The sequence below is a fragment of the Gopherus evgoodei genome, chromosome 12, assembly GCF_007399415.2.
Source record: "Gopherus evgoodei ecotype Sinaloan lineage chromosome 12, rGopEvg1_v1.p, whole genome shotgun sequence".
In the NCBI taxonomy this organism is placed as follows: domain Eukaryota; kingdom Metazoa; phylum Chordata; order Testudines; family Testudinidae; genus Gopherus; species Gopherus evgoodei.
In genome coordinates, this window is record NC_044333.1 from 7,460,114 (window position 1) to 7,487,113 (window position 27,000).

Below are 27,000 nucleotides of genomic sequence, written 5' to 3' on the forward strand. Positions count from 1 at the left end.
TCCTGCTGGGTGACAGTGTCGGGGGAAATTTCAGCCATGGCACCTGCGATGACGGTTTGATAGGTCTTGATCTCCTGGCGTTGTACAGGTCTGACGCTGAATCAGAGGGGTTATCAGTGACAGGCACCCAGCTACCCCGTTCCCCATACAGCATACCCCCAAGGAGTCTACATCCCGCTAAGCCTCCTCGGCACATAGGGTCTCTCTTGGAGCACTGACTGCTGCAGCAGCTCAGTCCCTGAGCCCAGCTTCAGACACTCACCCTAGCCCCAGATGCCATGTTACATACAAGTGCCAGGGCTGGTTTCTATAGCAGATAACGTCAGGAGCAGCAGAAAGCAAAGAGAGCAGCCAATCCTCCAAAGCAGACTTCATTCCGTGAATGTCTGGTGGAGAGAACTGATGGCTGGGTCCTCTCCTCCCCCAGCTTCAGACAAGCTTTCAGGGACGGCTGAACATAAGAAAAAGGCTTTATTCAGCACGGTAACAAACAGGACATGGCTATGCAACTGAGCTGAGATACATGCTTCCAAATCCCAACCACAGATGGCCAGAGTCTAGTGAAAACAGGCAAGAGCTAGGGTCATTTACAGAGATTCCCCCCCACACTCCCCATTACAATAATATACCACACCTGGGGCTCAATGGGGATGTCCCTGCACTATGCTGGAAATCTCGCCCCTGCTCCTGCAGAGCAGCTTCCATGCTCTATAAAGGGCAACTGATGGGAAGCCATCTCAATACACATCACATCCCCACCAGCTGAGTGCCAGAAATGCCTGAAGGTTCAGCACACGAGCAGGGATCCATGTTCACTTGGCTAAAATTAGCCCTGCCCCAGGAAAAAATCAGGTGGCTCCATGAACAGTGCGGCACATCAGGGTGACTTGGTCACAACGGGAGATTCTGCAGGAAAGGGGCAGGGCTCAGTTTATAGTCAGGACATCACTCTGGATCTCGTGACTTAGCTGGGTCTGGAGGTCGCTCAGTTTCTTCTTCAGCCCGGACAGTGCCGAGAGAACGATGGTCTCCGGCCGCAGGGAGCCGCAGGACTCCACGTTGTAATAAAACCTGAGGGTATTGGAGGAGATTAAGATTCTTAGACAGGAAGGCCAAGAACTGGAGATTTCTCTCTGCAGTGTGTTTCCACCCTATTGTATTTCACTGCAGGGAGAGCTCATTCTCAGCTCCTGGGAGTCTGGTTAGCCCTTCCTTTCCACCCACCTTTGCAACAGCAGCCATAGAGCCGAAACGACGGCTTGTAAGTTCACAGGCTACTACGTATCGCTCGAGAGCTTTCGCTACGAATGTCTGTATCTGCTCACAAATGCTATGCAGCGCCGAGCACAATGGGCTTGGATCTGACTGGGCTGGTGGCAGCTTCGCCACTACTGCAATACAACTCACTAGCAGTCGTTTCAGCACTGGACATGGGGATACCAGTATGTCCCAGAATCTCAGCTCACCTGCCCAGCTTCAAACACATTCATCACAGACAAAGATGCAGCATTGTACTCAAGTGCCAGAATTTGAACATGAACGCGACATCTCCGTACCACTTGCCCAACTCCCCAGCAAGCCTTTGATAACACCAGGGTCTCCATATTCATTCTAGTCCTTCCAGATGCCTTCAGAGAAGCCTCATTTACAGTGTGATGGGTTATACACACCCCGCCCTGTCTGGGGAAGGGTTAATGAGCTTCTGTGGGCTTAATGTGCCCTGCCCTGCTTCACCTGCAGCAGCAGTCAGGCGTGGAAGGGGCAGTTATAAAAGGAGAGAGCCTGCTCAGCTCAGAGGAGGCTGGGAAAGAGGCAGCTCCTGAAGGACAGCCCAGCTGAGAGCCAGGATACAACCACACACTGGAGCCTCTCTGTGGGAAGACAGGCCTGGGGCAGGACTATTGTGTTGACTGTTACCTGGGACAGGCTTGTGGTCTGAAGGGGATTACTGCATATGAGACTCCTCCTCCCCAGGAGATGAGCGCCCTCAACAAAGCTGGGCTGGTTTGCCCTGTCTTGGAGCCCCAAAGCACCGTGGTCCCACCCAGCTGCAGCGTGGAGGCAGCACTCTGATCTGAGAGGAGAGCCCCACTGAGTGGATTCCCATTCCCTGATAGGGTAGGCTCTCTTGGAGGGAAAAGTCAGCCATTTCACTACTCCATCAATGGGCCCCAACCTACTCCCCAGGAAACACCCACTCCTGAGGCTGGCAAATTGATCTGCAAAGTCACTGAACCCCACCAGAAAGGCACAGACAACGGGCTGAGGCGCTTCTGGGTGGCGTTTGGAAATGCCCTCCTCCTTCCCCATGCGCTGTGGCAGATAGCCAGCTCCTTACCGCTCTGGCTTTCCATTGGGGTCATAGGGAGCCTGGGCCTCATCCTCGTCAATTTCGGAGTATTCACTCTTTGGCCTAGGATCAAACACAGCAATAAAGGTTAATGCTGAAACCCACCTCCCCACTGGCTCCTTCCCACCTTGGGCAGCAGTTTGGCCCCATGGCCAACGTTCAGCAGTTGAATGAACTGGGGCAGGAGGATGGCGTTAGTGTGTATTTAAGATTACAGAGATGGAAGAGTCCAATGGCCAAAGCACGATACAGTCTGCCAATAGACATTAGCCAGCACGACTTTACATTGATGCTGTACTTCAGTGGCTCCCAATCTTTCCAGACGACTGTACCCCCTTTCAGGAGTCTGATTTGTCTTACATACCTCCATGTTTAACCTCACTTCAAAACTACTTGCTCACAAAATCAGACATAAAAATACAAGTGTCACAGCATGCTATTACTGAAAAATTGCTTACTGTTATTTCTACCATAATTGTAAAATCAATTGGAATATAAATACTGTACTTACATTTCAGTGGGCAGTATATAGAGCAGTACAAACAATTCACTGTCTGTATGTAGAACTAGGCAAATATCTAGATGAGTTGATGCACACCCTGGAAGATCTCTGACTACCCCCAGGAGCATACGGACCCTTGGTTGAGAACCACTGCTATACTTTCTTAACGAAAGCCCTAGGTGCGTTCCCCAACCTGAGGAACAGGCCTGCCGTTGGAGAAGGGGGTGCCAGGCTAGTTCAGGGCTTGGCACAGGAGAGGATCTAAGCGGACGGGGAAAGGACCCAGCTTCACTTCCTGCCTCCGACACTCAGACTGCAAACAAGCTGCCATGTTTGCAAGACGTCTCATTAAAAGCCACCCAATCTTCCCTGCGCATCTGTGGGGGCAGCTCACAAGCACAGGGCTGCAAGCAGCAGCCTGCCAGCCCAAGAGCCTCTTCTCTGTTCCCCTGGCACTCAGCTGAGCCTTGGATGGCACCAATGGTCACTCCTCACCTGCAGCAGCAGGTAGCCTTTTAGTGTGGATGTGTGTAAGAGGGTGTGAGGAAGAGGAACAGGGGAAAATGTCTGCAAAGAATATGGAGGGAGGGTGGAGTACAAAGATAAAAGGAACAGAAAAATGGAGAGACAGCAGCAACTGTCAGCACATGGCGTCAGGACTAGGAGAGGTGTGTGTGGGGGGGTGCTCACTGGCCAATTCACACCATGGGCAGCTCCACAAAAATAACTGAGAACCACTGTTCTATTCAAGTACACTCAAATACACACACACTATTTTAGCATTGCACAGGAGTCGCTCTGCCTACGAGCGAGCTGGCATTTTCATTCCAAACCCTTATTTTCAGTTGCCTACCAAATTCTTACAAATTACCTCTGGGGCTAGAACTTGACCAGCCGTTGGAAATGATGTGAAAGGAAATGAAATCGAGTTTGTAGTGAACACGTGTTTGACTAAGAATATTAGAAGGGGAGACACTAAACTGTCAAACTAAGGATCACCCAGGCCTAATACTACGGGAATATCTCAAGCTTAAAGTAGCATTAACCACCCAGATGACTACCTTTATTGGAGGAACAATACAGATACTATGAGAATCCTAACTTTAAGTAATCTCATGACTTGTGGTTTTAATTTCTCAGCCACAGTGTTGCATTAATGTTGTCTCTTGTACTGAATACAGAATATTTTCTATTGATTATGATCACATGTGCCACTCAACCAATACTATTCTCAAACCAGAACATACCATTCCTCAGGCTTGGGGTAGACTGTGTGCCTCAACGCGTTGTCTGGATCGTACTCAAAGGCTACTCCTGCTGTAGGGTTCCACTTGGCATGCTCCTTGCCAAATCCCTTCTTGGCATAGGCTCGCAATCTCAGCTCCTGGCCTTTCCGTAACTTGACAATGAGGATATCTGAGAAGCACAAACACTAAGTCAAATGGGGTGGGAGAGTGGCTGCAAAGGAGAAATCCTCGCATGGTAGCATGCTTGCATTTGAGTGGTGAGTGAGTGGGGAACTATTCGTGCAGAGGGCAATCTCCTTAGAAAGCGGAGCTCATTTACAATCTTAGAAGGGCTTATTCGTGCCTTGATAACAGCCATGCAACTCCCACCAATGGAAAAATGGGAGCGGTACATGTGGCTGAGGGCATGATTTGGCCTTTAGACCACAGCAGATGGGGAGAAGCTGTTTTGACATCTTTGCTGTAATACCCAGTTATAACCGTGAGAGAGAGAGAGGATCTTCTTTACCTCCCAAACAAACACTCTAACTCCAAAGTAGCAGTAAATGCAGAGTTCACATCTGTTTACTGGAACAAAAAGTTAATCCTGTGCACACTGGCATTTCCACACTGCCAGCTTTGCCTGTCAGTGCCACATCTGCAACTGCCCCTGGGTTAACGGACTAGTACTTTGGGGTATGGGTCAAAGAGGAAAGTCGGTTTCTCTCTGCAGCTCTTCTACACAGTGATTCACTCACCATCCTGCTCCACATAGTCATTGGGGTCATTGTCTCTGCTCCGGGATGTCACCTGCATAGAACGAGCCACAGATGAGGTCACTGGGGGACCAACCCCTTCTCCCAACTTCAAACCCTGGATCACCCACTAAACTAAGAGGCCAGTCATTGCAAACAGACTTAGCCTGTAGTGAATTACTGAAGGTGGGACAAGAAATAATGGGCTTCATCTGCAGCATGGGAGATCTAGGTTAGATATTAGGAAAAACTCTCTAACTATAAGGATCGTTGAAACTCCTGAATTGGCTTCCAAAGGAGGCTGTGAAATTCCCATCATCAGAGGATTTTTAGAACAGGTTGGACAAAACCTGTCAGGGTTGGTCTAGGTTCACCTGGCCCTGCCTCAGCACAAGAGGGTTAATTAGATGACTTCTCTTGGTCCCTTCCAGCCCGACACACTTAGGCTGGTGATTGTATAGCGAGGAAGAGCCGGCCTATACATCTTTCCAGTGTTCCCATATTACAGGATGACCGAGTAGTGCAGTCTGTAGGCCAAATGTGACCACTGTGGTTCCACGACACTGCACAGAGTTGCTCTATTTTTGATATGGAGGCTTAGCCTGCAGACAACAGATCCCAGCATGCAGTGCTGCATGATAATCAAAGTGGCCTGGCTACTCAGAGGAAGATTCGACACAGTATTTTTTAAAAAGGAAAACATCTGCGATCTGCTTCACTTTGTGAAAACGAGGGGCAGCCTTCAGACTGCTCCCCTTGGCTAGGGATCCCTGATTGAGTTGTATTTTAAAGACTTGCCCCACCAAATCCCTTTGAATCCATTCGCCTGGGGCTCTTTTAACATCCTTCTCAGAGGCCTGCCAAGAGCCACACGGCTCTGGTGTCTCATCTGAGATACCGCTGCTATCTAGCGCTGCTGAGGGCCAACAAGCAAACTTGCAGGCAGCAGAATTTCTGCCAGGCCTTTGAAGGCTCAGAGAGCCCTTCCAAAGAGCCCCCCAGCCATCATGATTAAGAACACAGGTCTAGGTGATGTAACACTGAGCTGTCTAGGAAGAACTTGGCAATGGATGATCTCAGAGTGTGTACTTGGAACGTGGAGGGGAAGATAGACAGAATATATTAAACCCTTGTACGAGCTAGGATACCTAAAATGTAAGGACATCATATCTATCAGACAGGAGCCTTGCTCTGTCTGCTTAGAGAAAGGGTAGGGAAGAGACCTTACTGACTGACTTGATCTTATACTGACCGGTATAACCCGGGGGTTGTTGGAGATGAGATCACGGGATGTCACGTGACGAGTCTGGTCTTCATTGCACCGGACATCCAGGGTAAACTCCACAGAACACTCTGGACAGAACTCATCACATGTACAATCCTAGGGAGAGGGGGTAAGAAACAGGTCAGGATCACTGTTCTCTGCCAGTGAGAATGTGTAGCATCCCATGCCAGATCGGGCCATTCTCCCCACACAGCCCTCTCAAAGAGAGCTTGGCGTATCTCTGAACTCACCCTGGAGTACTGCAGCTTATCCACAATGTCATCGCTGGTGAGTGGGATCAGACCTGGAGAGAGATGTTAGTTAGGGAGAGTGCAGAAAACACCATGAAATACATCTAAGTGATACCAAGCGATTGATCACCCCTCCAGTGGGACCACCAGAGGGGGACAAAGCTCCCGGCATCTCACCATCACAAAAGGTCCCGTCAGTAGTTAGAGACAGAAAAGACCAATAGAGTCGGTTTCCACACATCTTGTGTAGAATACAGTGTTGATGAAATTGCTGTAAGGTGGGTGCATGACTGGTTGAAAGACTGTACCGAGAGTAGTTATCAGTGGTTCAGTGTCAAACTGGGAGGACCTATCAAGGGGGTGGGGGAGCCCTTTGGGGGTTTGTCCTGAACCAGTACTAGTCAATATGTTCATTAATGACTTTGCTGGAGCATACTTATAAAATCTGCTTGTTGCCAATACTTTGGAAGACAGGACTAGAATTCAGAATGATATTCATAAATTGAGATTTGGACTGAAATCAACAAGAGAAATTCAACACAGATCAGTGTAGTGCTCTGCACTCAGGAGGGAATGGGGGCTGACTGGCTAGGCAGCAGTACTGCTGAAAAGGATCTGGGGGTTATAGGCGATCACGAATGAGGCAACAGTGTGGTGCTGCTGCGAAAAAAGGCGAATGTCACACTGGGATGTAGTAACAGAGCACTGGATGTGAGACATGGGAGGTAATTGCTCCATTCTGCTCAGCACTGGTGAGACCTCCGCTGGAGTACTGAGTCCAGTTTTGGGCTCGACGCTTCAAGAAGGTTGTGGACAAATTGGAGTGGGTCCAGAGGAGAGCAACAAGAATAAAAAATGGTTTAGAAAACCTGACCTGTGAGGAAAGGTTGAGAGAACTTGGCATGAACAGGGGGTGCGGGACATAAGTCTACAAATATGTCAAGGACAGTTATTAAGAAGATGGCAATCAACTGTTCTCCATAACTACCCAGGGTAGGATAAAAGGTAATCAGCTCAGTTTGCAGCCAGGGAGATTTAAGTTAGAAAGGATTTTCTAAGGACTGGAATAGGTTACCAAGGGAAGTTTTTAAGAACAGGTTCACAAACACTTGTGGTCTAGGTTTAGTCGGTCCTGCCTCTGCACAAGGGGCTGGACTAGATGACCTCATGAGGTCCCTTTCAGCCCTATGATTCTAGGATTGTTCCCGACAACACATTCTAGACATACTTAGGGACCAGAATGATTTTCCTCCTTCTGTAAGATGTTGGTTACTCACCCAATCTGTGTGCAATGAACTCATCATGGAGCACAGAGGAGTTAGCATCTATCTGGACCCAGTCTATGGCTGCAAACAGAACAGAAACAAGAAATCAAAGTTCTTGGAGGTAGAAAGACACTGAGTTCATGGGGCCTGTACCCCCATGATGATATATGGTTTCAGAGAGGCTGAAAAGTTTTGGTGGTCTTAGGTCCCATGTGCAAAACCTAATAAAAATAACTTAACTAAATCTTGAAGGTTCAGGCACATTAGCAATTCATTTGCATACCTTTCCCCAAATACAAAGGGCACAGAGAAGTCTGGCAGAGGGGAAAGAGTGGCTGGGAACCAAAGGAACAGTGACAAAGGCAGCTGATTGAGTCTAAGGATATGCCTACATGGCAGTTTGGTGGACGATTCCCAGCTCAGGTAGTACACGTGCAAGCTGTGCTTGAGCGACTGTGCTAAAAATCGCAATGTGGGGTCATGGCAGCATAGGTGACCACTCAGGCTACCTGTCCAAGGGGACGCCTGGGACTGCACTCAGCTGGCTAACCCAAGCCACGGCCTATGCCACTGTGTCCCTGCTGCTATTTTTAGTGTGGTCACTCAAGCTGACCTAGCACACATCTGACCACCCAAGCTAAGAATCCCTCTCTTCACTGCTGTGCAGATGTTCCCCTACGGGATCTTCTTCATGAACAGACAACAAAAGACTAAAGGAGGAGAAAATACCTATTATGGGAACTTCGGCTATAAACACTCTTCGGATGGAATTCGCTACCCTGTAACAGAGGAGAAAACCAGCATTGAGACACTGAGAAACACAAGTCATGAACATCAAATTACATATAATCCCGTGTGAGAGAGGTTTGCTCCAAATAGACATGGCCGAAGTGCACCCTGCCAAGACTAATAATACCTGCTCCCTGGATCCTATTCATTCTCCATTCATCCACCGCTAGATTTCTTTGCCCACCAGCAAAGCTTTATTGATAAGAGTAAACCCAACCGGGCTCTATGCAGCTTTCCCCACCCTGCTCCTAATGCTACAGCCCTTTGTTAATAGCAGGCAGTCTATAAAGAGAGCCCAGAGCCTTCATCTGTGATCCCTGTTCTGATCACTCATGGTAAGAGGTTCAATCATACTCTTTACAGTCTCCCCATAACAAGCCACCCCCAGGTTAATATGACTGGCAATTCCTACTGAGGAGAGAGGTCCTAGTGGAAAAGTAGGACGTGCTAATGATTATCGGTGAAATTTTTACAGAGGTCACAGTACCATAAACTGAAGCGTACACAATAACAGTGTCACGGCCTCTAGTGCTCAGCAGAACATTGGATCGAGATTCTGCAGCAAGGTCCCTGGATTATGTGGGACTCCAGCGTGGCAGGCTGAAGATCAGTTTAATTTAAATTAAAAATGGAGAGAAATAAATTAAATATGAAAATATAATCTGAATCCTAGCTCCTACTTATGTGTGGGGGCCATTTATTTCACCTTTTCCCTATGTTTTCATCATACCACAGACTTTTGTATTGATAATGCATCACAGACTTTTTTTTTTCTGCAGGGGAGAGGTTAGAGGTTTTGGCATCCTGGTAGGCATGGGAGGTCTTCTGGGTTCGTGGGATAAGCACATTATCTGGACCTACTAAAAGAACCAGCAGTGAAATGGCAGACAATGCCGACACACAAATTCTGAGCTGTAGGTTAACGGCTCCACTGAATTAAATGGGGCAGTTCACACCTCTCGGAGGTATGATTTCAGGCTGTCTACAGATTCCCGCAGACAGTAATGGCTTGGGTCACATTTGTTTCATGTTTTTAAGGGATTTTTCACAAACAAAAACTAGAAATATTATTTTTTAAAAGGAAAAATAGATTATGGAGTACAATTCTGGGGCAAAAATGAGGAGTGCACAAAGCCCTGAATATACTTAGCCAAGGATCAGGCTAAACATCAAAATGTAAAGATGAAACAGACTTGTGAATGAACTTTTAGAGCCAGGGCACAGATAGTTGGGGGTGGGGGGGAGGAGAACAGGGTTTGTTTACAGGGAGACATTTCTTTGTCTTCTCCCAGCCAAGGCACATAAAGGTCAAAACCAAAGCAGCCAGCCCAATCTATGGAGCTGGAGAGTGTGAATTGTGGTGCCTGGATCATCCCAGTGTGGGTGGCATTCTCCTTGTTTTGCCTAGCCACCAGCAGTGCGTCAGCCTGGTGACCTGCCCCCAGTGCCCCAGCAGACAGGTCTGTGCCCCAGCACCATCCTACCTTCTGGCAGCACACTGAGGTGAGAGGGCACCATGCACTAGGGGGTCTCCTTCTCCCACCTAGTGGGGCACCCCTCAGGCATCTTAGAGCCAGGGGAGGGCAGGAACCAAAGGCTGGAAGGTGGGCAGCAAAAAGCTCCGAGAGGGAAAGGGGTGGGTGGAACCTCGAGGTGCAGTGAAGACCTTTGCCCTGTTCTCCCCAGGAGGAATTGGAGCGGGGGAGGGGGGGCAAAGTGAGTGTGGGATGTGGCTCAGGCCCTCTCAGGTGTGGGGCAAGGGGACCAGGATCCTCCTCAAGGAAGGAGTGTTTCCCCATTCCCCGAGCCTGGCGGCTCTATCCAGCACAACACCCCCCAGCCTCCAGCAGCCCTCCCACCATTCCCTGAGTGCCCCACTCCCCGCAGCCCCCCCATCATTCCCTACAGCCCCCCCGCTCCCTGTAACCATTCCCTGAGTGTCCCACTCCCCGCAGCCCCCCCATCATTCCCTACAGCCCCCCCGCTCCCTGTAACCATTCCCTGAGTGTCCCACTCCTCGCAGCCTCCCCACCCTCTGCAGCCCCCCCAACCATCCCCTACAGCACCCTTCGCTCCCTGCAACCATTCCGAGTGCCCCACTCCCTGCGGCCATTCCCCAACTTCCTGCTACCATCCCCTGAGTGCCCCACTCCCCACAGCCCCCCCAACCATTCCGAGTGCCCCACTCCCCCCATCCCCCAACTTCCTGCCACCATTCCCTGAGTGCCCCACTCCCCGCAGCCCCCCCATCATTCCCTACAGCCCCCCCGCTCCCTGTAACCATTCCCTGAGTGTCCCACTCCCCGCAGCCCCCCCACCCTCTGCAGCCCCCCCCAACCATCCCCTACAGCACCCTTCGCTCCCTGCAACCATTCCGAGTGCCCCACTCCCTGCGGCCCCCCCAACCATTCCGAGTGCCCCACTCCCTGCGGCCATCCCCCAACTTCCTGCCACCATCCCCTGAGTGCCCCACTCCCCACAGCCCCCCCAACCATTCCGAGTGCCCCACTCCCTGCGGCCATTCCCCAACTTCCTGCCACCATTTCCTGAGTGCCCCGCTCCCCACAGCCCCCCCCAACCATTCCCTGAATGTCCCACACCCTGCAGCCATCCCACCCCTCTGCAGCCCCCGACTCTCTGCAGCTCTTCCGCTCCCCACAGCCCCCCCAACCATTCCGAGTGCCCCGCTCCCTGCGGCCCCCCCAACCATTCCCTGAATGTCCCACACCCTGCAGCCATCCCACCCCTCTGCAGCTCTTCCGCTCCCCACAGCCCCCCCAACCATTCCGAGTGCCCCGCTCCCCGCAGCCCCCCCCAACCACCCCCTGAGTGTACCCCCCGCTCACGCCAGGTCCGTGTTCTCGATGATGAACTTGACGTTCTCGTCGGTGAGCTCGGTGATGCGCACCGTGGGCTGGTTGGCGTACGGCATGGCGGGCCCCGGGCCGCGGCCTACTCCGCTCAGTCCCCAGCGCCGCCGCGCTCCGCCCCCGCCGGCCGGCCCGCGCACCGCCCCGACGCGCCCCGCAGCTGTGCAGGGCCGCCCACAGCCAGCGCCGGGCACCTCCCCCCGCACCGCCCCGGCCAAAGGCAGGGCAGCCCTCGCACGGCCCGGCCGGGGGATGCACCAGGCACTCAAACCCGGCTCCCCCCTCTCCCCCCACCTCTGATCATAGCACCTGCGGGCCCCCAAGGGGCTAGGCGCTGTACAAACACCTCCCCACGTTGATCCTGGGACCAGCCCCGTGCTGGAGCTGGCCAAGCCAGAGGCATTGAGAGCAGATGTGCAGGGAAAGAGCTGTAGGGTGACACCACACACAAATCCACTTTAAATAGGACTTTTTTAATTCTTTACAGAATCGTTTCTAACTAATTTACAAACAAGTCAGCCAGCTGCCCTTGCCGGAGCCCAGCAGGAGGGTGGATCACACATCCAAAAGCAGACTTTACAGCTATAGTCACTAATGGCTTGGTTGTGCTTTCTGTATGCCCAACCTCTGAACCCACTGTCATGACCATCTTTGATTGCATTACTCCCATAAGAAACACATCCAGGAATGAGTTCACACAGGTAAAAACAGTGAAAGGATATCCCCAGTGACAGCCTTCCAAAGAGCACCATCTAATAATGCCAACTGGCCCCTCCCGTGAGGGCTCTTCCTGAAAGCATTATTTCCATCAGTGATGTGAAAACATGATGTCCACTAGGGGGTTCAAGGCACACGTGGTCTCTGTATTATGCAGGACTGGGGCAGGGGGGAGTGCAACTGAACGATGGCATTGGGGGCTGGACTAATTCAGTCCAATCAACCTTTCGTCACAATTTTCTAATAACGTGCTAATCAGTGTTTTTACTACACCTGGGATACTAGGAAAGTCTAATCAAAACAGGCAGCACAAATAGGAAGCCTGGTCTTAAATTATTTACAGATCCCAGCAAATATAGATGCTTGTGCCATTCTGCTAGACAGGCTTGTGCCAAGGGTGGGGAATTTTAACAGTGCTCAGGATGTTCGTTGTTGTGATAGCTCTATATTCTTGTGTGCACGAGGATTCTGCCTTCAATCTTCTTATAGGCAAAGGGCATGGCACAGACTCTCAGCTCCCTCTCTCTTCACCGCCGCTGGTTCAGTCCCGCCAGATTCTTTATCTGTTGCACACCAAGCGAATGGAACAGAAATGAAAAGACAATGAAAGTAATTATAGGATGACCAGATGTCCTAATTTTATAGGGACAGTCCTGATTTTTTGGGTCTTTTTCTTATATAGGCTCCTATTACCCCCCACCCTCATCCCGATTTTTCACATTTGCTGTCTGGTCACCCTAAATTAATACCAGTAGTACATGGATGTTCAGTGTGGCTACATGTAGCTGTTCCTTCCAGGTGCTTGGGGATCTGTCTCTGTGGCAAGGCACTAGGCAGATATCAGGCAGACTGGGATTACAGAAAGAATTCCCAGATATTACATGCTCACCACCACAGCAATCTAACCTAACTGTTCTCTGGAATTACATCCATCCTCTACTCTTTTTCACTGGCATCAAGCCTTCTCAACACGGCTGCACTGTGGCTTCCTCTACAGCACAATCAACATCACTTGCTGAATTGGCTAAAGGTGTCCTTGGAAAACAATACAACCCCCCTTTCCTAACTCTCCAGGGTCTTAGTGCCCCGTGTAGTAAACTCCAGCCTTGGGAGGAACAATCTCAGCACCTGGACTTGGACTCCTCCCATCGTTGACGTGTTGCTTTTGAACTACAGAATTTGTCCTTTTCCTTTTCAATGACCCCTTTAACCTCTTTAAACCTCTCCCACTTTGTGAGTAATGTAACTGATGTTAGAAAGATGCCTCGATACACTAAATCTTCAACAATGGGATCTACCCTGACACCTGGTGCAAGCAGAGTTAATCTACAGTGATGAGGTTCGCAGTCTGGCAGCAGTAACTCTAATATAGAATGCAGATTTCTTGTGGCAGAGGATCTTGGAGTCCTTTCAACAAATGGCAGGAAAAACTCTTAACGGTCTGAGGTGAAGGAGCTATTCTGACAGGTGACCAGTCTAGGAGGGTGGGATTAATGCTTAACTGCAACAACAGTACAAATTGTTTCCAAGTAATGCTCCAGTCTTAAACATGAGGAAAAGCTTATTTCTGTTAGTGGGAAGATAGTTTTGTTGCATGTGTAATCTGTGTTGTAGAGAAATCCAGTACAGAAACACAGTGCTGACAGGCTTTGCTTGCTAAAATAATACTTCAATATAATCTATTTATTTAGCACCCTTTCATCCCAAAGGAACCCAAAACACTATCAGTTATAAACAGGCACAGAGGAAACACTTCATATATCGCAGACATGCTACCACCTTGGCGGTGAAACACAGCCTCTTTTTAGTGAAAGAGGATACTTTATCCAAATGAGATTGTAGAAGTGATTTAATCCAGAACATAATCCCTTGACTAGCAGTTTGGCCAGGACACTGGCACAAGCACCCTGACTCTCACAATAAGTGCACCAGGGGATATTTGGTCATCACAAGTTGTCAGGAACTTGGTTTTACATCTTACCTGAGCACAGACCTCTTCAGAGCACAGTATCTCCTACCATAAAACTGGAGTAGGAGCTCAGGACTGACTCAGAGGGAAATGCACACCCTACTGTTTAACCAAACACTAATTTCTAATTCGGTCACTAACCAGGAAAGACATTACAGGGGGAAAAGACTGATAAATTCTTTATTCTGATCTCTCTTCCTCTCCTCCTTCCTGTCCCCAATCCTCAAACATCCAACCTGTAGCTGCATTTTTTTTTTTGGCAGTGTATTGTGAGTTCTTTCATAGGGAAATCAGCAGGCCATTTAAATACTTCCTCCCCAGAAAAAACATTTCAAGATGCTTGTGACTTGAAGCTCCACCAGTAAAGAAGCTAACTGACACTAAGCTATCACCTGCCTGATAGAAATACCTCAAGAGACACTCTCTCAGCTGGGTTCTATACTTGGGATGAAGAAACCAACATCAAGTCTGGGTGAGGAAGAGGAACAGAAACAATCCTCTTTAGGCGCTCTGTTTTCAACGCTACTTACAGTAACTGCAGCTCCCATTAGGCCCTGGACGAGTGCTTCTCCCGTTGACTGTACCTAGGCAATACAAGAACACACTATTGTTTTCTGCTGATTTTACACTTGTATAGGCTCTCAGGAGAGGTTTACACACATATAGCTCATTGCAAGCATGTGCTGCCGTGATGGAGGTGTTTGTATACCCCCAGTGATGCAGAAAGGTGACATCCAAACAGAGGTTCAGAGTGGAGTACATGGACAACCAGTACATAGGCCAAGTGGTGACACACATGGACTAATATACTAAAACCACAACACAGGAATGGTTCAAAAGCAGAGGAGGGACTCGCCTGGAATTCTCCCAGTGATGTTATCGAAGTGGGCCAGTCTGGCATCAAACCCCATGACTCAGTGTAACTATTTCGCTGGATTTACATGGAGAGGCATACAGACGTAATTCACTGTCTGTGTGATTTACACACATTGGTTGTTATTGTACTAAGTGCACACGGCTCGCCTGTCAGTATATTTTCCATGTGTGTGTGTACTGGCTGGTTTCGGCCGAGGCGCTTGCTGTGCATTAGCACTGAACCACGTCCAGCTGCACACACCTCACCTCACCTGCGTACATCTACATTGAAATCACGCGGTGTGATTGCAGCTTGAGAGGCTGAGGCAGCTTGGGCTCTAGAAGCCTGTGTGGAACCCTGGGTAATTACTCAGGCAGCCAGAGCGCACTTAAACTCATGCTGCTGCAGCTTCACAGATCCACTGCCCAAGCTAGCTAGACTAAAGATAGCTTGGGCATGTCTGCTCAAGCTGCAACCAACCCATGAATGCAGTGTTACCTGTTTAGCTGTATGACCCATCTTCATGGCATCAGCTATTCTGTTTTCCAGGAAGCGCCAAGTCTCTTCAAAGTCAGGAGACGAGTCCTGCATCATCACCAACTCAGTAGTGTTGTAGATGCCAGCCAGCATAGTCCGTCGAGTGTACCAATTAATCTGCAAGGACATGAATCATGAGTAAGGCTACGATTTTGTCACGGGGATTTTTAGTAAGAGTCATGGACAGGTCACGGGCAATCAACAAAAATTTACAGAAGTCTGTGACCTGTCCCTGACTTTTGAGGGGGTCCTCCCATCAGGGCAGGGGCCTGGGAGCTGCGGGGGGACCGGCTGGGAGCTCCAGCCTCAGGGCAGAAAATGTCATTGAGGTCACTGGAAGTCACGGATTCTATGATCTCCATGACATAATTGTAGCTTTAATCATGAGACACAAGGTAAAGCACTGTCCAGTAAAATGCAGATCTCATAAGCTGACCTGGGGAGGGGAGAGGTAGAATAGAGGTAATCTCTCCCAAGTTACCAGCTGGGAAGTGATTGATCCAGGGTGAAGGGACAGCTCAGCAGACAAGACAGATTGAAATCAACGGACGTTAGAACCCTAAATACCTTTGTGGCTCTGGGCCTTAAACTAGTATTAATGTGCAAATTGTGCTTATGCAGTAGCCACCACCCTCAGACACTGCAGCTGCTCTCCTGGCACCAAACTGATATCACAATTACCATGACCACCTGGTTCTGAGCGAGAGAGAGAGAGAAAAAGCAGCATGTAGAAAATTGCTGACCAAAAGTTACACCCCCACTATCTGCTTCAGAGGGCAAATAGGTTGCTGCAGGGGTCAGGAAGGAATCCAACCTCAGCCTATTCTGTGCTGCCCAGTCAGCCAGATGCATTGTGGAAGAGTTCACCTTTTCGTAAGGCATGTGTATCAGCCAATGGAATGCTAATAGCCTGATGCAAGGGGGTTCCAAAGAGGATGGAGCTAGACTGTTCTCAGTGGTGGCAGATGACAGAACAAGGAGCAATGGTCTCAAGTTGCAGTGGGGAAGGTCTAGGTTGGATATTAGGTAACACTATTTCACTAGGAGGGTGGGGAAGCACTGGAATGGGTTACCTAGGGAGGTGGTGGAATCTCCATCCTCAGAGGTTTTTAAGGTCAGGCTTGACAAAGCCCTGGCTGGGACGATTTAGTTGGGGAATTGGTCCTGCTTTGAGCAGGGGTTGGACTAGATGATCTCCTGAGGTCCCTTCCAACCCTGATAGTCTATGATTCTATGATGCAGTATAACAATATCCTATATTCAGAACCAATCCCCAGCTGTGAGCTGCCAGGGATTCAAACAGGTATAAAGAGTACTGATACCACATGCTGAGTCATTATATTGCTGCTAGCAATGCCATAAGATGCATTACAACAGGGCATACCAGTTCAAGGGTGAAACCCTGAAACTCTCCAGTTTGTCTATCCCACTTGAATAATTCCCATGACAAGCAACAAAAATCCTGCAAAGGGACTCTTACTTTTCAACTTTGTTTGCTTTCATGATTAAAAACCCCAAGTTGCAGCCGAGGTAGGAGCAGTGGTGGTTTGCTCCATTCACAATTAAAAGCACCAGAAAAAAACATCAGACTTGAGTTGCGAAAACATGGTTAGAAATTGGCAAAATATTGGTTGGATAGAATGTCCTTCTACCAGCTACACTAGAAGCTTGCAAACCTTTACGCTCCACCCCACATAGCCACTTGTATCAGATGCATCCCATTCTTTGCCCCTGTTCCCCTGCTGCTTCAAAGCATGCACCAAATGCATCCCCCGTGCAAAGATAGGTGAGGGAGAGCTCCATTTGTGTTCAAGATGGCCCGACTGCAAGTGACTGAGCTAAGGCCTTCCTAGGGAAACAGGAAATGGGATCAGCTTCACAGCTCCCCACAGACAACTTGATGACTCCCTCAGAAGTAGTGATGAACAGATAGAGGATGTGAAAGAGAGGTTCTTCCATTTCAAAGCTGGGGAGACTTTCTGAAACAGCTCTGAAATGTCATCAATCACTTTCCGACTCCATAAGGGACTTAGATTTCCCGGTGTGATCACCTCCTTTCAGCTGCTTTCTGGTTTATTTCTTTAATTTTTCTGTCATCTTATTTATTTTCCACTGCAGTAGCTATTTTATACTCATAAGTGAAGTTTATTAAAGTAGTTTGTTAAGATGGCTCATTTAACTTTCCCCACTGACGTCTTCATGAATTAAAATAATTTATTAATTGCTTTAATTAAGGTTATAATTTACTTTGCTTTTATTTCCTGCCAGAAAGATGAAGGCTTTAATAAGCTACTGGTATTTTTAGGTAGCTGCTTTGAAGGGCTTGAGGAGAATCTGCACATGCTATCATCAATGGTGGAGACAGTAGCCTGAACAGAAACATTTCTTTTAAGCTGATGAATGTTTGGATCAACTTTTCTGTCCCTGAGTTACACTCACATAAAATCTCAAATTGTGGTTGGGTCTAAAAAAAAGAACATTCTTATAACAAAGTTTAAGAGAGAGACACCTTTTAGTTTATGCCAATTACAGCCAGTTATAAAGACACAGGGTACAATTTTCAAAAGCACGTAGGTTACTTAAGAGACGATTACTCCTGGGAGAATTCTGCGTCACTTCGCAATGCAGAAGTTTGCAGAAATTAATGTTGTGTGCACAGAATTTCCTTTCGCCCATGGAAATGGGCTGCAATGCTACTGGCTACCCACTAAGGGCTGCTGGACCCAGCAGAGACCAGCTTGCACATAGAAGACACTACCAGGGGGAAGGGGAGAGTGTATTGGCTGCGGGGGGAGCACCGCGGCTGGGCTGGGCTGGGCTGGGGGGGAGGGAGTCGTGTGTGTCTGCCCCCCCGGCTGGGCTCTGCAGGGGAAGAGGGTAGAGAAACAGGAACTGGATTGTCATAGGGGTTTCTTTAACTCTAGGCTTGGGGGAATTTGTGAGTGTGTCTGTATTATTACAGACATATTTCAAAATACCTGTCAGCAAGTAAGTTACCAAAATAACTGAAACTAGTGTGATTATGTAGTGTTGTTTTGACAAATAAATTGTGCAGAATTGTGCAGAACTTTAAAATATTGTGTGCAGAATTTTTAATTTTTTTCACATAGAATGCCCCCAGGAGTAGACGATGTTCCATTTTCAGCTGTGACTTAAAAGTCTACGTTTCATTGAAAGTCAACGGGCCAAAGAGCCAGATTCTAAAAGGTATTTAGGCACCTAGAGATGTAGGTAGGCTTTTGAAAAATCCCACTAGGTCCCACAGATTTTCAATGGAACTTAGGCTCCTAAGTCACTGTTGAAAATGGGGACTTAAGCACTTCTGAAAATTTTGTCCTTACTCAATTCAACAAGGATAAAGGCTTTTCTCTGAAACAGACAGGATTACAACACACACTTCAATACTTCATGTTGCTATGTAGCGCTAAAAGGTACGACTAGTCCGTTTGCATGGCGCCAGGACTTACATCGGTGGACTGATCTCCTGCATAGTGCCACATATCATCCACCATGCTAGTGAGGAGGTTTAGGCTGGAAGGGATGTTGTGTGGAAGCAGCAGAATGCTTACAGCCTGAGAAGGAAGGAGATAGACAAGTGGAGAGAAGCACACAGCATTAAAACAAGCCAATACAATCTTTCGCATGCATTGATTTTTTTTCCCCCATGTCGCTATTGTCCTGTTTCCGCCTCGAGCAGGAGGCATTCCCAGTCCCCTTCAGCTAGCAATGGTCTCTTTCATGTAGCTTCTTCTTGAGTAGCAGGGCCATTATGAATCCTATTGGTGCTGCTCTTTCTTGCAAGAAAGAAACACTCCCACCCTCTTGTGGGAGGCCTCCATCTTCCTTCACAACACAATTAATATATTAATGCTATCTTCCTTCTCTCTGTGGGGAAAGCTGGATGAAGCTATCCAATCCAGCAGTGATGCTTCTAGATCAGCTGGTAGCTACTGAAGCTATACTCACTCTCACTGGAATTGACCACCTCACGTGCATACATCTCCTAGTCTTCTTCTGGCTCAAGGAGGGAAGAGGTTAAATCCAAGAATTAAACTTGAATGTTCAGCAAGGCAGCATCAAGTTCCAACAAGCTCATCAAGCTACCTTAGTTTGTGTTTTTGAAGGTTCACCTTAGTGTTTCTGAAGGTTTATCGTTAGCACACTGGAGATGCAATATAGTGAAATAAGCACCACTTCACGTCACCATTTCCAAGCATCAGATAAGCAGAATGCAACACACCCCAGGATCAGTGCCACAAGGAACCTGGCTTGCAATGTGAGTGCAGGAGCAATCCAGCACAGAGACTGAATTCCCCTTGGAGTTCCAGAATGGCAGGGATGCATTGTGAGATGTTTGTCATTTTGGGATTGCAAGAAAAGGCAACATCAATCTTTGCTGCTAGCTGTTACACTCCAAGGACAACCCCCTATGTCTTGAAGGAACTATCTAGTGTGGGTTTCATACACAGCTTTAGACTGATCTGTTGGACAGATTAAAGAACACATATGCTAGGGAATCCAGAGGCTTCAGGACATATTTAAAAAGAGAATCTGCAGGTCCATATTGTACCTGGGGCCATTTCTCAATGTATGGGATAAGCATCCTCAGTCGGGCTTCCACAGCATCTTTCAGGAACTGGTCTGTCTTCTTCTTTCTGGAAGAAGAAAAACCATACGTCTATCTGCTAAAGATTTAACTTTGAATTTTCATTTTTCAAGTTTTAACTTCCATCCAAACTTAGCAGATGAGGTGCATCCTTCCCGTCTCCTAATTCTGGCTCACGTATACAAGCACATGTCTGTACGGATGGGTTCATTTGCACATGAATAAATTTTCTACTGAAGCACGTGTGTCACTGGACAGTACTTCTGTCTTACACCCTGCTGCCTGTGCACCTAGGAAGACATATGTTTCTGCGTATATTTAGTAACTACAGTACATGATACTCACTCTGCCTGGCCCAGCTGCACCAGTTTTTGCTGTTCCTCCAGCAGATTAGAGAGCTCGGTGTTGCACTGGGACACAAAATGCAGTATCAGCTCACTGCCGTCATTATTAAACATCCCTGCTGCAGCAACAGAGAGGCCAAGAGACTGTGGGAAGGAAGGAGAAAGACTCAGTAGGTCACTAATTGCTGAACAGGCACCATGTAGGGAATGCTGTTTGATATTTGATTTGGTACAAAACATCACATGAATTCAAAACAGAATGAAGTTACTTTACTGACAGAACAAGGAGTAATGGTCTCAAGTTGCAGTGGGGGAGATCTAGGTTGGATATCAGGAAACACTATTTCACTAGGAGATGGTGAAGCACTAGAATGGGTGCTAGGGAGGTGGTGGAATCTCCATCCTTAGAGGTTTTTAAGGCCAGGTTTGACAAAACCCTGGCTGGGATGATTTAGTTGGTGTTGGTCCAGCTTTGAGCAGGGGGTTGGACTAGATGGCCTCCTGAGGTCTCTTCCAACCCTAATATTCTATGATTCTATAAAGCTCTTCCTCTACCAACCTCTCTTCCCAGACCCTTCTGTGCCCCTGCTGCTCCACACTGCGTCTAACTTTAACATTATCTTCTAGTCAGTGTATAAACAGTGGGTCAGTTCTGCCCTGCTTTACAAACAGGAGTAACCCCACGGATCTCCATAAGGTTGCGCAAGTGTAAGGGAAGAATTTGGCCCTGGGTCTCTTTGAACTGCATCTCTCTCTAATTTCTTACATGCTCTCAATCTCTCCTGCCACACACCTTGGCTCCCTCTGCAATGGCATCTGCTGTCCAACCGCGAGTAGGTACAAACTCCAGCGATGCTGTCAGGATTCGCTGCTGCAGCTGCTCTTCACTCTCATAGTCCTCAGACTCCTCACCACCCTGATCAGTGTAACTACAAGAAGGTGTCATTATAGCGAGGGAATTCTACCATCAATTATCAAAAACCAGGACACTAACTACATCCTATTCTGTCACCACTGCCAAGTGCTCTCTTGATCCAGACACATATTGGATCAAGAGAGCTTTATGATTCTGCTCTTTTAATAAAAAACCCTGTCTCTCTAAAATCCTTCCTGTTTCCGGGAAAAATGATCCTTAAATTAACTATAGTTCATACAGGGGCAAGGGAAAAAAGGGAGAGCTGGACTTATATGGTTACATGGTGACTGTCCAGTTTTGGATATTGCTTGTGTAACTGTAAATTGTTTTGTCACGGGCCTTGTATTTAGTATATAAGGCAACCATAACTGCCAAGTTTACAAAAATCTAAAACTGAAGCACGTGCTATGCAAACAAGAGAAATTCCTGCTTGGAAGCAGTTCCTATTCTGCCTCTCTGATGGTCAAGAGAATGTGCATTTTGTCAGAGCAAAACTGAATGCCAACCTCAGAAATATCAAGTTCTGGGTTAAACCTGGAATTCATGATTTTTGAGTGGGTTCTACATTTGGCAAAATGCTATCTCCAATCCCTTATCAGCAGGCGAGGCCTGGTACTGGCTATGTAGGTTACCTGTGGTGTGAGCGCTGGGGCTCCTGGTCAGGCTGGTCACCTGGTGGGTGTGATTCAAAATGTTGCTGGGAGGAAGATGGTGGCGGCTCCTGTTTCTGTTCCTCTGAGACTCTCAGCAGAGCTGAGGCCTGGAACGCACGCTGGGCTGGGTACAACGGGCATCTGACCACTGAAATGGAAACCACAAAAGTCACTGGTCTCCTTTAAAGGAGAGTGAGCAGGCACCAGGAGTGAATGAGAACAGAAACAGCTATTGGGGGGACTAGTTTTTTCCTCCAGAAAAATATCCATCCACCTACAGCTAATATTTGTGTGCTTGAAATAAAGGGAAGATGTTTTGTGGTAGGAAAAAATCCTGCAGTTTGTGATCTTCTTCCAAACAGCAGAGGATTTCACAACCTTGCACTGGAAGCCAAGCAAACACTGACTGAAGGCCACCACAGCGTGACTTGCCTCCTTTCTTTCCATGCTGAAACCAGTAAGGAAAAGACAGTAAAGAGCCAGTGAACTTACAATAAAGAACTTGACTGGGTAGTGCTTATGACAGACAGACTAACCAAATCCTGACAATGCTACACTTAGGCTAGGACATTTAATTTTAAAGTGACCTGTTCAAAGACAAAATGCTTCTCTAATTTGGCTATCCCATAATAATTGTTTTTCTTTAGCCAAACTGAGGTTTGTTTTTTTTAATTTAATGTGTGTATATGTATATTCTGTGTCCTTCCCACAGGGGCATGCTGCTGATCTGAGACAGACTGCACTTTAAAAAATCTGGGTTCACTGACGAAGCAGCTCATCTGACTTGAGACTGTAAATAAAAACTGGCTTCCTCTCCTGGTAAATGTCACCCAGTGACAGATGATATGAATGAGCTGGCCTGCTATTTTGCTAAATTCCTTTCTGGGTCTGATCATAGTCATGCCCCAAACTGCACTTTGGAAAGAATGTACATGGCTTATTATGCATATGCTTGGGGAGCAATGGGCCAAAGAAAGTTATTAAGGAAACTAGTTTTCATTTTTAGCCTCACTACCAAGATATTTAAGTGCAGGCTTTTATTTAAGGCTTTTCCACTGGACAGTAATTAAATTTTGTCTAGGCCAGAATGGGGTTTACAGGTTAGTACATTAACACAGTTGCCTGTCTTTGGCTTAGAAAGAACCAATTCCATAGGGCTTGTCTACACAAATAGTTAGTTCACAGCAAGCTGGGGTGTAAATCTACCACACATTAGCCAGCTGTGCACTAGCTGTCCCAGTGGACCCTGCTGACATGCACTAACAGTTCCCTAGTGTGCTCTGATCTTCCTCATTTTGAAATGGGAGTAAATCAAAGGATGCTAAGGAGTTGTTAGTGTGCATCAGCAGGGTCTGCATGGACACTTGGTACACAGCAGGCTAGTGTGGGGTAGATTAACACCCCAGCTTGCTGCGAAGCCAGTGCATAGAAAAGCCATTGACTGCATAGTTCAGACACCTTCTAAGCTCTCCCTTAGGTGAAAATACACAATCTGGGACAATTTTACTCAGTTCTCTTTTTGGGGAGGAGGGGCGGGAAGAGATTAATGGGATGACCTGATAACCCTAAAAGAGATTTTATGTCCCAAGTGCCACGAAGTTTTAATAGCCGAACCCTCCTTTCAATATCCTTCACCTAGCACTTCCTCTTCCATAACAGGCTCTTATCAGCCCTCATTCCCCTCCCCACCCCCACATTTCACACTGTTCTACTTGTTATGTCTAGAACTGGCAAACAGTTGTACATAAATTGCGGTCAAACAGGGCTCCCTCATTGTTCATACCACTTTATCACCACTGTCTGAGCCACTTGGCTCCAGTTAACCCAAAACTTGCAATAGTTCTGGATTCATGGTATTAGACACACCAATTTATCTTCCTTAAAGTATGTGATCTGCTGGTGTTCTTCACCACGTCAAGCCCTTACTGTGCCCTGTGTCCCAATGACACAGCCAGCCACACATACCACGGTTAGAGTAAAGCTCAGAGGATCTTGCACCCTAATACTAAAGCTAGCACGAAGGGTACACAGTGCATAAGAGTTCTGGTGTCAGGGTGAGACACCGCAGTGAGGCTTCTATTCCTCTCCACAGACAGGCACTGACAGCTTGCTGTGCTCCTGTTAGTGGTTCAGCTACAGTTGATACACACAGGGCTCAGGGTACCAGAATACCAGTTAAACATCTAATTCACTCTAGCACAGTGGTTCTCAAACTTTTATACTGGTGAGCCCTTTCACACAGCAAGCCTCTGAGTGTGACCTCTCTTATAAATTAAAAACTCTTTATTATCTATTTAACACCATTATACATGCTAGAAGCAAAGCAGGGGTTGGGGTGGAGGTTGACAGCTCGCAACCCTCAACTAACAACCTCATGACCCCTTGAAGGGTACCGACCCCCAGTTTGAGAACTCTAGCATGTGGAGTACCCCCTTGTCAGTTAGACAACTGCTCCTCCTTAACACTCATGTCTCAATGCCATTTGACTCCCTACTATGCCCTGATACCCAGAATATACCAAAGCCAAGTAAACGTTCATGGTTCATGGCCCAGTACCAGATGGATCCAAATACTAGCAATGTGCCACTGGCACTCATAGACTCATAGACTGTAGGACTGGAAGGGACCTCGAGAGGTCATCGAGTCCAGTCCCCTGCCCTCTTGGCAGGACCAAATACTGTCTAGACCATCCCCGATAGACATTTATCTAACCTACTCTTAAATATCTCCAGAAATGGAGATTCCACAACTTCCCTAGGCAATCTATTCCAGTGTTTGACTACCCTGACAGTTAGGAACTTTTTCCTAATGTCCAGCCTAAATCTCCCTTGCTGCAGTTTAAGCCCATTGCTTCTTGTTCTATCATTGGAGGCTAAGGTGAACAAGTTTTCTCCCTCCTCCTGGTGACACCCTTTTAGATACCTGAAAACTGCTATCAGGTCCCCTCTCAGTCTTCTCTTTTCCAAACTAAACAAACCCAATTCCTTCAGCTTTCCTTCATAGGTCATGTTCTCAAGACCTTTAATCATTTTTGTTGCTCTTCTCTGGACCCTCTCCAATTTCTCCACATCTTTCTTGAAATGCGGTGCCCAGAACTGGACACAATACTCCAGTTGAGGCCTAACCAGTGCAGAGTAAAGCGGAAGAATGACTTCTCGTGTCTTGTTTACAACACACCTGTTAATGCATCCCAGAATCATGTTTGCTTTTTTTGCAACAGTATCACACTGTTCACTCATATTAAGCTTGTGATCCACTATGACCCCTAGATCTCTTTCTGCCATACTCCTTCCTAGACAGTCTCTTCCCATTCTGTATGTGTGAAACTGATTGTTCCTTCCTAAGTGGAGCACTTTGCATTTATCTTTATTGAACTTCATCCTGTTTACCTCAGACCATTTCTCCAATTTGTCCAGATCGTTTTGAATTTTGACTCTGTCCTCCAGAGCAGTTGCAATCCCTCCCAGTTTGGTATCGTCCGCAAACTTAATAAGTGTACTTTCTATGCCAACATCTAAATCGTTGATGAAGATATTGAACAGAACCGGTCCCAAAACAGACCCCTGCGGAACCCCACTTGTTATACCTTTCCAGCAGGATTGGGAGCCGTTAACAACTACTCTCTGAGTACGGTTATCCAGCCAGTTATGCACCCACCTTATAGTAGCCCCATCTAAATTGTACTTTCCTAGCTTATCTATAAGAATATCATGCGAAACTGTATCAAATGCCTTACTAAAGTCTAGGTATATCACATCCACCGCTTCTCCCTTATCCACAAGGCTCGTTATCCTATCTCTCAGATATCCACTTAAACACAACCTCCTCAGAGCTTCCGCCTACATAGCTGAGGTGTCTGAGCTCTACTGGCAGCGACCGTTTGCAAGTTCCTTGGGGCAGAAGCCATGGCTTTTAATCTGTGCAGTGTCAAGGGCCATCTTGGTGCTTGGTAAGTATCAGTCTAGTTAAATGAAAAACTTCTACATAGCCTTAACCACAGAGCTGGCAGCATGTCCCCCAGGGCAGCCCTGCAGGACACCAACACCAGCCAGGTATGTCTGTAAATGGTGCTCCACAATGCCACCCTGCTGGCACTCAGCACCAACTGCACTCTCTGCAGTGCCACCCTGCTGGCACCCAGCACCCACCCCACCCTCCATAAACCCCCCACTCTCCCCAACGACACCTCGCTGGCACCCAGCATCCTCCCCACCCTCCATACCACCACCCCACAGGTACCCAGCACCCTCACCCCACTCTCCCTAATGCCACCCCGCTGGCATCCAGCACCCTCATCCCACTCTCCCCAGTGCCACCCCGCTGGCACCCAGCACCCTCAACCCACTCTCCCCAGTGCCACCCCGCTGGCACCCAGCACCCTCACTCCACTCTCCCCAATGCCACCCAGCACCCTCACCCCACTCTCCCCAGTGCCACCCCGCTGGCACCCAGCACCCTCACCCCACTCTCCCCAACGCCACCTCGCTGGCACCCAGCACCCTCACTCCACTCTCCCCAATGCCACCCAGCACCCTCACCCCACTCTCCCCAATGCCACCCAGCACCCTCACCCCACTCTCCCCAGTGCCACCCCGCTGGCACCCAGCACCCTCACCCCACTCTCCCCAACGCCACCTCGCTGGCACCCAGCACCCTCACTCCACTCTCCCCAATGCCACCCAGCACCCTCACCCCACTCTCCCCAGTGCCACCCCGCTGGCACCCAGCACCCTCACCCCACTCTCCCCAGTGCCACCCCGCTGGCACCCAGCACCCTCACCCCACTCTCCCCAGTGCCACCCTGCTGGCACCCAGCACCCTCACCCCACTCTCCCCAGTGCCACCCCGCTGGCACCCAGCACCCTCACTCCACTCTCCACCCTACCGCCTGCCCCAGCCGGCCGGGACACACACCTCGGCCCGGCGCCCCGATCACCAGGCCCGGAGCCAGCCGGGCCCCCCTGGGTGCCCGTCACCCCACCCTCGGGCGGGCCCCGCGCTCCCCTCACCCGGCGCACGGCGCAGCAGCCCCCAGCCCGCCCGCCGCAGGCTCCCCGCAGCCGCCGCCGCCACCGCCGCCATCTTGGGAGAGGGCAAGGCCGGGCCGGGCCGGGGCCGTCAGCGCGGCGC

The 27,000-nt window shown here is 48.5% G+C and overlaps 2 protein-coding genes across 2 annotated transcripts; both read right to left on the bottom strand.

The window, feature by feature from the left end:
- Positions 1-452: 452 nt before the first annotated feature.
- LOC115660421 (DNA-directed RNA polymerase II subunit RPB3) lies at positions 453-11,384 on the bottom strand. The gene is made up of 9 exons (XM_030581848.1): positions 11,249-11,384; positions 8,343-8,392; positions 7,626-7,694; positions 6,349-6,401; positions 6,086-6,214; positions 4,837-4,888; positions 4,100-4,268; positions 2,339-2,413; positions 453-1,071 (listed from the first exon to the last, which is right to left on the bottom strand). Exons 1-9 carry the CDS (start codon positions 11,332-11,334, stop codon positions 927-929), a joined length of 828 nt encoding a protein of 275 aa, XP_030437708.1. The 5' UTR covers positions 11,335-11,384; the 3' UTR covers positions 453-926.
- A 340-nt stretch (positions 11,385-11,724) lies between these two features.
- Positions 11,725-26,959, bottom strand: LOC115660260 (ubiquinone biosynthesis protein COQ9, mitochondrial-like). Its single transcript, XM_030581449.1, has 9 exons — positions 26,880-26,959; positions 21,850-22,018; positions 21,095-21,230; positions 20,303-20,445; positions 19,922-20,006; positions 18,819-18,923; positions 15,313-15,468; positions 14,489-14,542; positions 11,725-12,552 (listed from the first exon to the last, which is right to left on the bottom strand). The coding sequence occupies exons 1-9, from the start codon at positions 26,950-26,952 to the stop codon at positions 12,517-12,519; spliced, it is 957 nt and encodes a 318-aa protein (XP_030437309.1). The 5' UTR covers positions 26,953-26,959; the 3' UTR covers positions 11,725-12,516.
- Between the last annotated feature and the right edge of the window lie 41 nt (positions 26,960-27,000).